A 16,222-nucleotide genomic window follows, 5' to 3' on the forward strand; every position below is an offset into this window, starting at 1 on the left:
CAGTGGAGTGGCCACAAAAATAACCTTGCTAAGGACAGCAAGCACCCAGTGGTGGTGATGAGGAGAGCTTGGCAGAGTTTTGGGCAACAACATTCAGCTACCTCCAGCAGCTCTGGCCACTGAGGACTGTTGGGCACAGATCAGTGCTTTGGGGGACATTCTGCTCTGCTTTTGGCACTCTGACAAAGGTTTCTACGTGCAGTGGCTACCTCAGCAGGCAGCTGAGGGGGTGAATCGTGTACGGGTTACTGGTCTCCCAGTGCCTCCTGCTGGGCAGACTTGCAACGGTACAAGATGCGCTTTCTTCAGTATAGAAAGAGGACTGGCATCGGTTTTTTGCCTTTAGGTGTGAAAGTGCTTTTCTACCAATTTGGTTGAACTTAAGTTCTTTTTCTTTGTCTATAGTCTCTCTCCTTGGTGGTGGTTTGCAGTAGGATTTGGCCGCTTAGTACCTGTGAGTCCCACCGGGAAGTGCATCCTTCCTCAATTGGCCCAAGGTGTCCTGTGAGCACTGCACTAGGTCTGGCAGTGCCCTGGCAGCCAGGTGGAGCCCTGCCTGCTGCTGGCCAGGGACCAGGGCCGCCCCAGGGCAGGGCACTGCCACATGGGGACACATGCTGGGACCCCTGGCTCGTCTGGAAGGTTCACTGGGTATTTTGGTGGGTGCTGGAAGGTAAGTCCCTGCAGCCCAGCAGTTACCATGGAATGGTAATTCCAGAGTATTCCAGCCCCCTGCCTGGTACTGGTGGGATGCGTTTTTACATCTCAAATGGCAAAGAGAAGGGGTCTTTGGAGATGATGTCTTGGAGCTCCTCACAACCCATACACTCAGCCTGTCCTCATCCTGCAGCTCAAGTCTGCCCTGTAGGCATCCCTGACCCCAGGCTGTGCTTGTTCCTGCCATGCCTTGGGATCCTACTAGTTGCCCACTGGCCTTCTCCTCTGGTTTGGGGAGCTGTTGGAATTCCCTCGTCAGATCCCTCTGGCTGTCCATGGCCTTGGCTCTGTGTTTCTGATAGCCATCTCTGCAGCCAGCATGGCAAATACCTCATACACTGGGGTGTTGCTCAAAACTGCAAATTGCATTTTGACTTGTGCAGCTGGGAGTATCTCTAATAAATTAAATACATGCATTTAAATTATTTTAATAACATTAACTTGAAGTATTACATGTATATGTGCATATATATATATATATATATATATATATATATAAATGTAAAGGTGTTCCTGTATACTTAATATTTTTTTGTCCGTGTTCTGCAGTGGTCTATCTCCAGGCCTAGGCCTGCACAGAGCACTTTGTGTGTCCAAGGTGGATCTCCCTTCTCCCCCCAGAACGCCCTGCCCTGCTCTGATGTCAACTGGGCACATTGACAATTTGGGTGCTGGGGCTGTTGCTTAGCAGGGCTCTGGGTTTGCTCAGGTTATGCAAACCCTGTAATTACTTTTCCCTCTAATTGTCTGTTGAAAGTGAGATTGTGAAATTTCTAATCCAGAAACTGCTCTTTTTTTCTACTCACTTTTAGCTTCTGCATTGTTTTAAAACTTATTTGATATTTTTTTCTAATTAATTTTTTTACTCCACATTGAAATGTATTTGCAGTGCAGACAATGCACCCTTTTCACCTGAAAAAAAAAAAAAGGGAACAACCTATGTATAAATCACATGGAAAAGCCTATCCAAGGTGGTTACAGACATCACTTGACAGAAACTGGGATGAAGTTGCATGAAACTTTATTCAGGGATTGGCAATGCTTTTTTACACAGTGTTTTTTATTTGTTTCAGGAAAGGCTCTTTCCAAACCATTTGTTATTATGTCAGCTGGCTGTGCTATGCTCTCCTATGAGCCAAATGAAACTTGGTTGCCCAGTTTGTCCTCTGCCAGGTCAGGGACAGCTCTGGCACCCAAGGAATGGGGCCTTGAAAAGCTGCTGGCAGCATACCCAGGTGTTTATCTGTGCTTTGTGCCAGCTGGCTTGGAGGATCTTCTTTTTCTTATTTTTTTTTTCCTTATTTATTACATCTCCTGTCCACATCCAGAGCAGCAGAAAGGAGTGTTTGGAATTTTGCTGCCGACAGCAGTGGTGCAGAACATGCACTGGAGCACCCAGCCTTGCCGGGACTAAACCTACTGGGTACCTGAACATTTCACGATCAAACTCTCAAATTCCCAAACTCCTCTAAACAAATGTTTCTTTTTAAAAGTAATTTTTTCCTTGTGTTACAGTAACTTAAGAGATATTCCCATCCCAGGTGCCATATCTTCACAGCTTCATCTGAGCTGGAAAAGCAGCAAGGAGGGCTACAGCATTTTTTTCCTCCACAGCTTTCAGTAATGGTTAATATTCTCAGGTCCCTTTCACCGAAGGTTATCAAAACAGCCCTGCTGCCAGGCCCCCCTCTTGTGTGGGGCTGTTTCCCCAGGGCCTCCTGAGAAAAGGCTTTTAAATGGCTTTTCAGAATTTCTCAGACTTTCAGAGTTAATTTCGTAGCTGTGAATTTATATTGCATGCTTAGAAGAAATGTTGTCACTAAATCAGGCTGGATTTATAGCTCCTGTCGCTGTTAATTTGACTGAGATTTAAAGCACATTCTTTAAATGACATGAATGAAAGGCTAGTATATATGATTTTTTAAAAAAAAAATTAATAGGAAAATATGATCTAGCAGGACCTAGAGGTATGTTTGACAGCTCTTTCCTGTGCTGAGCTGCCTTTCTGCAGGACCTTGGTACTGCAAATATTTACATCCCTGCTGAGCTGGAAGCCTGAGTCCTTTGGGCCCCATGGAGGAGGTGGCCTTGCCAGGGTGGGTATTTCCTTCTGACAGTGATGTCCGGCTAGGGTGTTTTGTTTGGGGAGTGGGATTTTGCATCTGGCTTCCCCAAAAATGGCTGGGGTCAGGCCCTCCTCCCAACAGAGAGGCACAGAAAGCTTTCATATCTCAATGCCAGCATTTGCAGAGCTTTTCAGGGGAGGTTTTTGTTACTTTGCCAATATGGAAATTAATTATTATAAATCTGTCTTCTCTCTACCAGAAAATAGCCCCTGCAACACTTACAGCTCAGACTCTATATTTAAAATGACACACAAAGTATTTAACCTTGTTTTTCACACTGGCCGGAAAACCAGCCTGCAGAGAAAGGGCATTTGTGGTTTTATACCAGGTGAGAGTGCAGAGGTTGTATCCCTGAACCCTCAGGATGAAGGAGAGCAATGTGGGCTAAACCCATCTGAGGGAGGTTAAGGCTGGATATTAGGAAAAGCTTTTTCACCCAGAGGGTGGATGAGAACAGGAACAGGCTCCCCAGGGAGGTGGTCATGGCCCCAAGCCTGCCACAGTCCACAAACCTTTGGACAATGTTCTCAGGCCCATGATGGGAATTTGGGGGTTGTGTGCAGTGTAAGGAGCTGGAGTCAACGATTTTTGTGGGTCTCTTTCAACTCAGGATATGTTATGATTCTGTGGTTGCAGAAAGAGCCTCTAATTCAAATTGATTGCAGTTTCCCCTGGCACTGGAAAAGGGGTTGGTGGCATCATCTCCTGAGAAGGGGTGGTGGCACTGGTGCCAGAACAGCCTCACATCTTTCCCAAAACCAGGTACAAACCACCAAAGAGCAGAAACACAGTCACTAGAAGACAACCCAAGGGGTTAGACAGGCAGGAAAGGCTGTGGTCACTGCTGGACCAAGCCAGCTGCCCTTGTGCTCCTGGTGCAGGTGTGGCAGGGACACCAAGGGGTCCCAGGGGTGGATGTGGTCTGTAACCTGCCAGCACCTGGTCCTCGGAGCTGCTGCTGCCTCGGGAGGGTCATCACAGCATGTTTCCCTGTTAAATAACTGTGGGCAATGAATAACTAGGACTCATGCCAACACGGTGCTCCCTTTTTATTGCAAAATTCATTTAGAAACACAGTGGGCCCAGGGGCTCCGCGGGGCCAGCCAGTGGCCTGTCTGCAGTGAACGGAGAGGTCTGTGTGGAGAGCACAGATCCCTGAGCTCCCGGCTGAGGAGGGGGAAATTCCTTTTCCTTGCCGCGGCTGAGTTTGCTGGCCGTGCTGAGGGGTCTGGGTGTGAATTCCACGGGAATCTCCCGGAGCACCGGGCGGTCCAGCCATGCCACTAGAGGGGCCCTGTAATGGTCCGTGCGTGCCCGGCCCCGCTGCGGGGGCAGAGCCCGCAGCAGGGAAAACGCCTCGCTCCGGGCAGGGAGCTGATGGGAGCTGGCAGATGCTCTTAACGATCCACGGAGGGAGGGGGGAAAGTGATTTTCAAAACTGTTTTTCTTTTGATTAGAGGCAGGAGAAAGATGAGGGCTGCCCTCACCTCCCGCTCTCCATCTCCCCGGCTTGCTTGGCAGAGGAAAGCCCCCGCAGGACCACGGAGCTCTGGGCTACAGCGGCGCTGAAAGAAGCTCCCCCGGAGAGCCACATGAGCACTCCTGCCCCGGGAAGCCCCTCCTCCACTCGTGGTCCTTTTCCCGTGTCACATGCTTGGTCAGTGAGCGGCCAGCTCCAGCCTGGGGCACGAGTGCTTCCCACAATCCATCCAGAGGCTGAGGGAGCCACGAGACAGCCAAGCTTGGACCAGCTGCTGCTGTCACACCGGGAGGCTCTTTGATTTTCTGCCTTTGATTCTGCTGTCAGTGCTACCAGCCCTGCTGTGTGACAGCACAGCACAGCACCGGCCTTCTGGTGGCTGCGGCTCAGTTGTTTGCTGCACATCTTCTGTATGTGGCCAAACATACAGGGGTTTTGTACCAGCTCTCCTGCGTCCTCATTGCTGCCAGTAGCCCAAAAGAGGCAAAAGGAGGTAGGCAGATCCTTGTTCTGGGCCAAAGGGTCTCTCACCCTGTGGTGCAGGCAGAGAGGTGTCAGGGCTGTGGGTTAGTGGGGAGCAGTGCCAAGGCTAGGAAGGGACATGAACCCTCCTCAGGTGAAGGTGCGGATGGACAAACCTATCCAGTGGAGAAAACTGAGGCTGCAGAGAAGAGGCAGTCCTACTTGGGCTGCTGCTGTGGGTTCCTGGGGGTTTCTCTGCCAAGAGCCTTACACCCCCAGGGCAGTAAAAGCCTTCCTCGTGTGGATTTCTGTGGGGTGAGGGGCAGAGAGATCTTCTGTAGGCTGGGAAGGGGTGTCTCTGTGGGGCAGTGGAGACCTTGGGTCTGTGGGAAGTGACAATGCCTCCAGTCCCATGCATTGGAGAAGGGCTTTCAAAGGACCCCATCCTGAGGGATTGGGGGTCTTAGTACTTTTTGTTCAGCTGAACCCTCTCTGCTCTCTGTTCTCACCTGAACAGGGCTGCTGGGGAGGAAATAGTTTTCCACTTCTGAAGAGCCTCTTTGTTTCTCTCCCAGCCATGATCTGATGTCTGGCTTGCATGAGAAAAAGTCTCTCCAGGAATTTTGGATTCCCAGTGAAAAACTTCTGTTTGATCATAAATAAAGCTCAAGAAGCCTTATTCATCAAAAAGAGAAACTTTGTTCTGACTGCAGAATATGCTGAGGCTCCTGCAGACTGGAACAACTTGAAAACCCCTTTGCAGTTGGGACAGCTGGGTAATGATCCCCGGAGGGAAATCTAGAGATAACATGAACTGTTAAATATTTTAGAATGTAATTATAATATTGTCTAATGAATATCTAGAGAGATGGACTGTGCTGAGAGTAGGAGTTCAGGACACCTCCCAGCCCCTATCAAACATACAATGTGAGTGCAGATGGTATCTCTCTGTCGTGAATCCCACAAAACTCTGCCCCAACTCTCAATGGAGGAGCATCATTTTGCATTAAGATGTCTCTGTGTTGGTCAGTTCAGCATCTCTGCAAGATGAACCCCTCTTCTTCCCCAAGGTTTGAGTGCTGAGCAGGACTCTGTTTGGTAGGGGATATTGGTATGGGTATCCCTTGGGTCAATGGGAGTCAGCTGTCATGGCTGCATCCCCTCCCAATTTCTTGTGCATCCCCAGCCGTCTCACTGGTGGGGTGAGAGACAGAAAATGCCTTGTTTCTGTTTAAGTGCTGCACAGCAGCAACAAAAACATCCTTGTGTTATCAACACAGTTTTCAGCACAAATCCAAGACAGCTCCATGCAACTACTGTGAAGAAAATTCACTCTATCCCAGCCAAACCCAGCACACTGCTCTGGATCGACAGTCACTGACATCACTCCTGAGGCTGCTCTCTGGCCACATCTTTTCAAGTGCTGGGTAAAGGGCTAAACCAAATATTGCAAATAAGGATAGATATTTCCAGTAAAACTTAGTTGTAATTTCATATTTTTCATGACTGAATTTGTCCATTATTGCTTTTCTGGAGAGTGATTTCTTTCTCTGGTGCACTGCTCCTTTCTGAAAGCCAGGAGACAGAAAGAGCTTACATGGATGCAGGTATGGGGCCAGAGACTCAGACTGATTTCAGCCTTCACACAAACCATCACTGATGTCAGCCAGATAGTGACATCTGTAAAAAAATCCCAGTGTAAATATTTGTTCTAAATCAGGCTTTTTTCTTTGCATTGACTGCAGTGTAAGTGAGAGATCATACAAAATGCTGTATCATTTCAAGTTTAATTGCTACTGGAAGTTGGAGGACTTGTTGTCTGCCTTGCACACAACCCCCTGGGATAATTTTCTCTTGATTTAGTTTCTTTCTTCAAATTCTTCTCCCTGAACAGTGGGTTTCAAAAAGGCCAAGCTGTTTTCCTCCCCACAAAGCCTCTCTCACTTACCTGCCCTCCCTGCCCCTGCAACAGGCAACCTGGGATGCATTGATGAAGGGAGATGAATATTTGTCTCTGCTAGCAGTTGGATTATTCCCATTCTCCAGATGTCATCTGTGTGACAGGGCTTGGTTTGCACTAAATACAGCCTGTGGGCTGAGCTAGGAAAACAGATTGCTGCACCATTACATTAAATAATCATCATTACAGTCTGCTTCTTCAGAGGGCTTTGGGCTGCCACTGAGATTTTTTTTTTTTGGAGGGATGGATGCAGTTCACTTCCATGTCAGGATGCTGAAATCGGATTTTGATGTGAATTTTATGACACTCTGTTGGCAGCAGTGTTACCTGGGATCCCTAGGATGTCTCACCTGAGGTCTGCAGGTGGGCAGGGGTGAGAACCATCAGCTTCCTGCTGCCCTGAGCTGGGGCAGTGCAGAAAAGGGTCTCTCACTGCCTATCCCTCTGCCTTTTCTTTCTGTCTTTCCCAAATCCCTGCATGTTGTGACCAATTTAAACCCCTCAGTGAGAAATACTCTAAATTAAGCAATATTCTACATTGCAAACCACCAGGTACAGCCTCATGTCCCACTGGCAGCTGCTTTGAAGCATAAACACACACATACACAGAGGCACATACGCATGACGCAAAAATCCTTTTAATCCTTCTGCCCCTGCTGAGGAATGGCAGAGCTCCAGAGCCCGCGGGTACTGTGGAGCTCCCTGCCCTTCAGGTGTTGCAGGTAAAGCACACAGAAGGATTTGAGCCCTGCAGGAGCTCCTTGCATTTGTGACCAGTACAGTAAGTACAGTGTGCTGCTTCTAGCTGATTTATTTCTATATACAAAGAAGAAAAAACAGTGTGAAGGTTTAATTTGCCTTCTCAATCAAAATATTCGAACTTTAACAAAATGTTTGAGGTTTTTCACCCACTAAACATTGCACTTGCTGTATTTCTACACCAGGCTTCTACAAGATCTGTTGGTATCTGGGTATTTCCATGCCATGTAGGAGGACCCAGCATGCCCATGATCTCGATCAACGGCTCCTCTTTGGTCTCCTCTTCCTTGAAAACTTCGATCTCAACCAGTTGAAAAAGCCACCTTTTGCCTTTAGCTCAAATTCTACCGGGAAATGGTCACTCACTCCCAGCGCCTGCAAGGACAACAGCACAGAGGGTTGGGAGCTGCCTGCACTATTCTCTAAGCCTTGCCAGGGTGTGCAGTGCTTGGATGTGGGGAGGTGGCACGTGGGCATTGCATCAGTTTGGGAGTGATGGTCACCGGTGACCTAGTCTTACAGGCAGGTCTGTGTTGAGCACTGCCTGGACGCTGCTGGCTCTGATAGCCCTTCCCCTCTGCTGTAGAGGCTGTGCTGTGCCTACCTGCTCCTGGGTCATCTGAAATTCCTCCTGGAAATCAAAGATGTTGACAGAGTGTGGCACCACAGCCTGGATGAGCTTCTGTCCACTGACCACAATCCTGCAAGGAGCAAGGGAATGGGGTGCTGTGATGGGGCGCCTGACCTGTGGCGGCCACACTGCACTGAGCTGGTGGCCAGAGAGGTGGCCCTGATGAAGTCACAGCTACGTGTGGTTTGTCCTTACCCATGGACTGCCCACCCAGAGACGTCAGCTCCTTTAGGTGCCTCCTTGGCAGCAAGACACTTAAATATCTTGGTGTCCACTGGCCTTGGAAGCCAACATTAAATGACTTCTGTCTAAACCCACCCAACAATGCTGCAAATTTCAAAGCCCTGCTCTGGATACAAAAAATCACAGGACAACAATTGGAGTATCAGAGAAGTCCTGCTCAGAGCCAGAAACTTGTCCTTCAAGAGGACTCCGGGCTCTAATTGCTGATGTATTCTTGCTCCTGCCGAGGGAACTGCAGTGGCAGCAGGACTTGCCATATGTCCAGGGCAAGGTGAGGTGTCCCCTCGCTGACCAGAACCTCGCTCTGCATTTGCCAATCCAAATTACAAACGGAAGAGCAAAAGCCGTGGTGCAAAGCTGGCATGGAGAAGGCAGCAGCACCTCCTGCCAGGTGTCTGCAGGGCTTCTTGCAGATGGAAGTGCTGTTGGCTGTCCTGTCATCCGTCCCCACCTGAGCTGCAGCAGTGGCTGGTTCTGTGTAAACCCTGCCCAGTCTGGTCTGCAAAGGGCTTTGTGCTCCTGACTAGAAGCATGTGGATCACATTTCTCCTGGAAACTGCTTTAACTCTGATGCCCTCATGTACATTTGTTTCCTCTGTTGGTCACTGACACCTTTTGATACGATTTTTCTCTCAGAATCATAACCAGTGGGTGGTTTGGCAGTGAGCCCTTTACCTGTCATATGGGCATCTGGTGCTGTTCTTCACCGTTGTGTCATTTTTGTCACCAATTAGCCAGAGGAATTCGGAGTAAGTCCTCAGACGGATGTTCTTCCACTGCTTTCGGGGAACATAGCTACACCCAGCATTGAAGTCCCCCATGAGGATGAAGTTCTGGAAGGTAGGAGGGTTTCCAAATGTAAGCAAGAGGACAGCTTTCAAAAGAAGACCAACGAGGATTTTTATGCTCCATGGATGTAGTGGGGCTTCTCCCTTCTGCTGGGAGCATCAGGGCATGCTGATAATAGTTTTATTAGGTGATCAAGTTTACTGTATAAAGTGTGGAAAACTCAATGAAAATACACCAAAGAGATACTCAAAACCTGGGGGGACCATTGTCAATGGGTTTAAGGTTTTCAGCTCTGAATAGCAAATAACGTGGCCAGTGACTCCGTACCAAAGCCCTTTTAGTGACACAGATGGGGCAACCAACCTCGATTTTCCAGCGCTGTTTGACATCTAAATACACATCATAGAGCTCATCTATCTCTCGCACTGCTGTGTCTGGTGTGGTGTGCAGAGGGATAATAGCAAACTCACGGACAGCTTCAAAACAAGGCAGGAGAACAGGAAAATGTAATGGTTAAATAGGGAATGAATCACAAAGAAACAGACTGACTTGTAAGCAAGGGTTTTTTCTGAGGAAGAAACGGCTTCTGCCCTGACTGTAGACCAGGGTGATCTCTGTGGTTGCACAGTGACCCCTCCAGGCAGTCAGCTGGACCTTAGGAGCTGCGCCAGCGCAGGCAAATCCTGATCCTGCACACACAGTAACTGCTCCCGGCTATGCCAGCAGCAAGGAATGCATCCACCAACCCACCATCCATGGCAGCAGCAGAGGCTTTCCCAGCAGGGCATGTGCAGGGCTGTGGGATTTCCCAGAGGCAGCAGCCCTGAAGGGACAACGATGCTCTTGGGAGGAAAAGCATTGCGGGGTCTGGATGCAGCCTCTCGAGCCTGCCCTCTGACGTGCTCGGGTCCAGGCAGTGTTGCTGTGCTGACGCACAGTGGGACAATGGCTTGGTTCTGAAACACCTCACCGGTTTTGGGAGACTGAAACCAGACGGCAAAGGGCTCTCTGGAGAAGACATCCTCATCCCCAGGCTGGGTGTCAGGGTACTGGTAGGTTTGTTTCACCGATACCTGATTTTGCCTGCAGCAGAATGAACAGGATAGGGGATGTCACACTCGTGGCTCACCGAGACATGTCTAACACTGACTCCATGCTCTGACCTGGACCCCGGCCCATAGTCTGGGATGGATACAGACACACAGGTGTCTGCTGGGATGATCCCCATATCCAGGCACAGCCCAACCCACCTGCACCTCTCCGGCTCCCTCACAGCAAAGCCACCACCCTGTCCAGCCCAATTCCAGGGACTGTACCCCAGAGGGCAGGGGAGGGGCTGGCTGGTTGGCAAAGGGGGCTCACCCACCTGTAGATGAAGACATACTGCTCCTTGTAGCTGCTCCTTCCCAGCCTCTCGCTGGCCACGAACCTGTACTCCTCCTTTGGCTCCTTCAGCTGACTGGAAGTAAAGTGATATTTTCACATTTCTTTCTGCACTCAAAAGGTGCTGAGAGTGAGATAATTTTGCCTGTGCCCAGGGGTTTGGGCATTGCCTGCCTGACCTCGGAGGCAGGTGGGTACAGACACTAAACCCTTTCCAGGAGCTGAACCCCTGCTCTATCACTTGCTTTTCACTCTCTCCCTGCTCATTGCAGCCTGTGTCTCCTTCATGCTGGGTATCATGTCCAGCCAGCGGAACGCTGCGATTTCCTCTGGATGTCTGGATTGTCCAGGCAAGCAATCCCTAATCTAAAGCAGCTCCAAGCCCTGCAGGAAGGTGGCAGTCCTACTGCAACCTGATACCAGCCCGTTGAGGGCATTTCCCCCTTCTTTTTTTCCTCCTTCGGGAACTTCTCTGTAGCGAATTGAATTTAACTTGGCTATACTGATTTAAAAATGTGTTCTACGGTGGTGTGGAACTGCCTTTGCTCCTGTCCCTCAGCGAGACTGCCAGAGTCTGGTCCTTCCTTGACAGTGGGACAGAGCCCAGATCCTTAGATTTTGCCCCAGTAAAGCGGCGCTGAGTAGAGCACAGGCTCTTGCCAAGCAGCTTTCCCAATATTTGTCCGTTTGCCGACGGCCACCCTACCTGGTGAGCTTCTCCACCAGGAGAGGACAAACACGGTTCTTGCTGTCCTTTATTTCCATCAGCAACGTGATGTCACAGCGGGAAATGATCTGCAAGGGGAAGAAGTAGGAGGAAGTTTGCAGGCGCCTGGTTTTAGAAGATTAGGAAGGGGTTAGAAAGAAGTGGTTACAGGCATGGGGGAAGTCCTTTGTGAAAGTGGCACACAGCCTGGGACTGTGGGAGAGGAGCAGGAGCTGGAACGAAGCTTTTCTGCTTTCAGAGCTGCTGCACGCCCCAGCAGGAACTGGGAGAGGGAACCCGGGAACAGAATAGTTTCAGATTCAGTGAAAAATTTTGGCACCTGACCTTGAGGAGGAAGTGTGGAGGGGAAGGGGCAGCAAAAGCCATTCCTGTGAGCCTGATTCCACCATCCCCACCACTGCTGGGGTGCTGCCTCTGCCCTGCCCCACTCCTCCCCCACAGTAAGCATTGACCTGTCTCAGTTTGTTGCAGATTCCTCTGAAATAGCCCCTGGAGCCCAAAGAAATACCACGTCTGAAAACGGGGTCCTGACACCAGGGGACTGCATGCCTCAGAGAGACTGAAGGCTCAGCTCCCACAGCTACTGCTGGGATTCCCCGTGGGAAAGTCCAGCTCACCCAAAGGTCAGCACTCTCAGGGACTTCCCTCTGCCCCTAATTTCATTGTTCTTTAAACTTCGTGGGTGGTTTTTGTCAGGAAAAAAAAAAAAAAAAGTCCCTCTTTGCCCCCTGAAACTTACCCCCAATTATCTAAGTGACCCCAAAATTTAGTATATATTGCCCACAGTGATGACAGTATGGTCTAGGAATGCAAAGCCAAGGAAATCACTCTTCTGTGCCAGTTTGCAATAAAAGGAATACAACCCAACTATATGGTGCCATTCCTCCTTGGTGCCATTCTGCACACACAGCCACCTCACTAATGCCAAGCCCCATGTCCTCGCTCACTGTGACATCTTGGAGGGCATTTGCAAAGCTACAAGTCTAGAAGTTGGTTCTTTTTAAAACAGGGGTTATCTTCAGTTCTTGTGGAGGCAGCCTGATGGTGAGGGTTTGCTTATAGGAATTGGCAATTGGGTTTTTCAAATTTCTACCAGACTCGAATAGGACAGATAGTATTTGCTGTCCTGAGAATAGATTTAATTAGACAAGAATATTTGCAAATAATTAGCACATAAGGAAGGTAAAGAATGTATCACAAACCAAAGCTTTGTGGATTCAAATTGAAAATTATTTTTATTGTGCATTGAGGTTTTCCTCCTTTCGTAACTCAATTTCCAAAGGAAACAGCAAATATTTTTCCTGTTATATTCCTCTGAAGTCTAAAATAACAACATACATTCTGTTCAACCACAGGCTGGTTTTTACTTTAAGAGTACAATATTTTAAAAATAATTAGCTCTTATTTTTCCTTATATTTAACTGTGAAAGACAAACAAAGTGCAAGATTATGCATCTAAGAAACTCTAGAAAATTCAGTTTCTGTCTCATCCAGGCAAACAAACATACCTTTACCACAGCATCGACGACTTCAGGTCTGGCTATTTTGGTTTCTCCAAAAGACCTCACATTGAAGGAGCAGATTTTTAGGCTCAGGGATGGGTTGAAATGGAAGAGTGAAAGTAAGAAGAAGAGCAGCATCTTCATGGACCTGGGCAAAATGAGTTGCTGCGAGCGTGCCTATAAATATGTATGTGTGTGTGTTTATGCATCCGTCCCTCTGCGGCTGGTTGGGAGGTCAAACTCAGCAGTCAGCTGTGTCAATCATGAACAGGAATCACCATTTCCTCCTTCCCCTCACTTCCATCTTCCGGCACAAAGCAGCATGGAGACTTTGAACTTCTGCCTGAGGGGAAAACAGGCTCTTCTGAGCCAACCTCTGAGTCCTGCCGGAGCAACAGCTCCACCAGAACCAGCATCCCTCTACACAGGGACACACTAGCTGTGGGGTGCTTGCCATGACTGGGCACCAGCTGGGACCACTCTGGGCCATGCTCAACTAGGACCAGGCTCCCTGGGCCATTCCAGGCCGGTGGTAAAGACCAGGAGGTGGATGGGGTGGATGGTGAAAGGGTCTGGGAAGCAGCACGGGGGAAAGACTGGGGTTTCTGGAGGGCACTGGAAGCCCATTGGAAGGGAGTGCCAGGCAGCCATGGGAAGACACATGATGCCCCAGCACTGCCCCTCAAACTCCGGCCAAGTGTCCCCAGCACAGGAGTTTTGGTTTGTGCATGTGAGTCTGGCTGGTGCTGTGTGGTGGAAGGGGACACACAAGTTTGGCTAAAACAACACCTGAGTGAGGTTGCTGCAGATGAGATGGCTAGGTCCCCTTGAGGTGGCTTTTACAGGGGAGCCACCCCCCTATCCCCTTAATCCTCCACTACGCGTCAGCCCTCAGACAAAGACACATTTTTTGGCCCTCAATCAAGTTATAAAGGCAGGAGGTGTAACAAGAGTTCAAGCCAAATGACATCTTTAAGTGTCTTGAATTTTTCTCCCTGTGCTTACAGGGCGCTTTCACATCCTCCTTCCTTTCTCTCGGAATACCCAGCCTGCCTGCACCCTGCTGCCCAAGCAGGTCAGCCAGAGCCACCAGGACACGGCTACCAGCACTGAACCAACTGAACAGACTCCGAAGGAGACAGGACAAAGCACAGCACATGGAAGGGCTCCCAAAGACGTGGCAGAGCTGAAAGCAGCGGGATCCAGGCTTGCTGAGGAGGCAAGTTCTCCAGGGAATGTGCTGCAGGTATTGGAATAGGCACCACAAATCCCTTTTGGCATTTTTGGAATTTGGAGCACTGGCTGCCAGCAGGGGACGTGTCATGACATTTCCCCAGTGTTTCCCAACCAACAGAGCAGCTTGGGGAGTAGGCAGACGATCCTCCAAAATAACAGGGCTTAGGCGGTGCTTCCTCTCCTCTGGGTCTCCAATGAGCTGTCCCCAGGCAGGACGGGCTCCGGAAGAAACTAATAAAGAGAGAGGGGAGGGAAAGAGACAGCCTTGGAAGGGTGTAAATCTCCTCGCTAAAAGTGCAGCTTGAGCCAAGCGCTTGCGACAGCAGCTGCAGCTTCACGGTCAAGAGTCATCAAAACCCAGAGCTCTTCCCAAAATCAGACTTGTTTTGGCTACCCTGGCATCAAAGAGCAAGTGTTTGTTGCGGTGCCCATGAAGGCACTGACCCTGAACCGTGGCTGTCAATGGTGTTGTTTATCTTCAGGGCTCCTGGCTCAGGAGTTACCCCTTTCTCCTCCACCCCAGGCATTATCAGGGGGATGAACACAGCTAGTCGACCTGCGGGGGGTGACAGAGGGAGCTCATGTTCCTTTCTGCAGCACTTTACTCCCTGTTTACTGCACTTTCTGTGCATGACCTCTTTGCTCCTTATCAGATCATGAAACATGCTTGATGTGGGTGCCTGAACATTGACAGTTCAGGGCTGCCGTGCTCTTGCACAAGCAACTGCTGGTGAAACCAGCACAGTCAGGGGGTTCTTGTTCCCACTCGGAATGATGCCAGGTGAGGGACACCCTCTCCAGCTGAGCAGCACCTGTGGAACATTCATTAACAAAGCCCCTTCTCAGCCTCTCCCTGATCTCAGGAGACTAGAAGCCGCTAAGGAGGCTGAGGGGAATGCAGAAGCCAATCTGGGCAAGAACTCTGAGCAGTGAGTAGGTGCTGCCCAGGGCCCTCTGGTGAAGCTTTGCTGATAGCCTGTCCTGGGTGCATGGGAACTGTGGCTGGTGTGTCACTACCTCTGGAGCAGCAACTCAGCCCTCCATCTTCTTCCCATTCCCCAGAAGGTGCTGTGGGATGGATGGGGTGAGATGTGTCCCTGTATCACATGCCTGCTTGGGGTCCCCATGGGACAGCGGGGTGTGAGGGTTCTGCAGTCATGTGGGAGTTTCTCCTCTCCCTTCAGGCACAGCTGCTTCCTTTTGCCTGTAGCCTTGGCTGCCTGTAGGGAACAAACAAAATTGTTTTTGTTGGCAGAGATGGTCTGAGAGGATCTCTGAGGTTTCCTGTGCCTCCCTGGGAGGGCTGGAGGGAGACACTGCGTGGTCAGCCCACATCCCCTTCTGCTCTGGCAGAGGAAACCTACTCTGGGCTTGAAGGGCAGCAGTGACTCACGGGATGCTCCACGAGGGGGGAGCACCCATTCGGTGCTTGGGGCTTGGCTGAAGCTTCATTTCTCCTCTGCAGGAAAGATGTGGTGTCCGTGTTCTTGTCAGGGGTTTGGTACTGCTGGGGACAACCAGTGCTGCTGCGCCCTTTCAACAAAGGGCGAAAAGGCTGACCCAGTCTGCCTGAGCCCAAATCTGTCGGGGTGTCCCGGCTACCCCATTTGACATCCCCATTAGCCTGTTCCACCAAAGAGGAGATTGGCTCCAGGGAACCAGGAGCAGCATGGGCAGAGGTGATGTTGGGTGTGAGGGGCAGTGTGGGGACCATCACCTACAGGCTGGTGCTCCCCAGGTGCCACCATATCTCTGTTTTCTGGACAAGGGGCCTCCCCTTCCATGTACCAGGCTTTAAAGTGTTGCACGTCTCTTAACTTATACCATTTCTACACAAATTGTCACTCTGTCAACATCTGCTATGACAGAAGGGCCAGCCAGGAAGATGCCATCCCCATAAAAGTAGGTTCCTTTGGGCAAATGAAATTACCTTTGGGCTCCTGGTGACCTTATCACAACCATCAGGCAGAGTATTTTATCACAGTCTCTTGGACTTTCAGGTTAATAAGTAGCAAAGCACTTGAGCCATTTGGTATTGCTGAAGTTCATAGCTGGGCTGCAGACCATATAAGGTCATTTGGGAAGTGGTCTCGGTGCCAGTATAATGGCAATAGCTGTCCTGATGTGACTCTCTGGCATTTTGGTGCAGTGCAGGGCAAATGTATTTGGCGTGCAAGATACTCAATTTTTATTTATAATTCTGGAAG

At 49.8% G+C, this 16,222-nt stretch overlaps 1 protein-coding gene across 1 annotated transcript; it reads right to left on the reverse strand.

The window, feature by feature from the left end:
* Positions 1-7,367: 7,367 nt before the first annotated feature.
* Positions 7,368-15,395, reverse strand: DNASE1L3 (deoxyribonuclease 1L3). The gene is made up of 10 exons (XM_066195211.1): positions 15,380-15,395; positions 15,122-15,235; positions 12,786-13,118; positions 11,257-11,345; positions 10,534-10,626; positions 10,138-10,250; positions 9,531-9,643; positions 9,054-9,211; positions 8,109-8,205; positions 7,368-7,879 (listed from the first exon to the last, which is right to left on the reverse strand). Exons 3-10 carry the CDS (start codon positions 12,921-12,923, stop codon positions 7,763-7,765), a joined length of 918 nt encoding a protein of 305 aa, XP_066051308.1. The 5' UTR covers positions 12,924-13,118; positions 15,122-15,235; positions 15,380-15,395; the 3' UTR covers positions 7,368-7,762.
* Between the last annotated feature and the right edge of the window lie 827 nt (positions 15,396-16,222).

This window comes from Chamaea fasciata, unplaced genomic scaffold (assembly GCF_029207755.1).
Source record: "Chamaea fasciata isolate MVZ Bird 193981 ecotype frontalis unplaced genomic scaffold, bChaFas1.0.hap1 SCAF_13, whole genome shotgun sequence".
In the NCBI taxonomy this organism is placed as follows: Eukaryota; Metazoa; Chordata; class Aves; order Passeriformes; family Sylviidae; genus Chamaea; species Chamaea fasciata.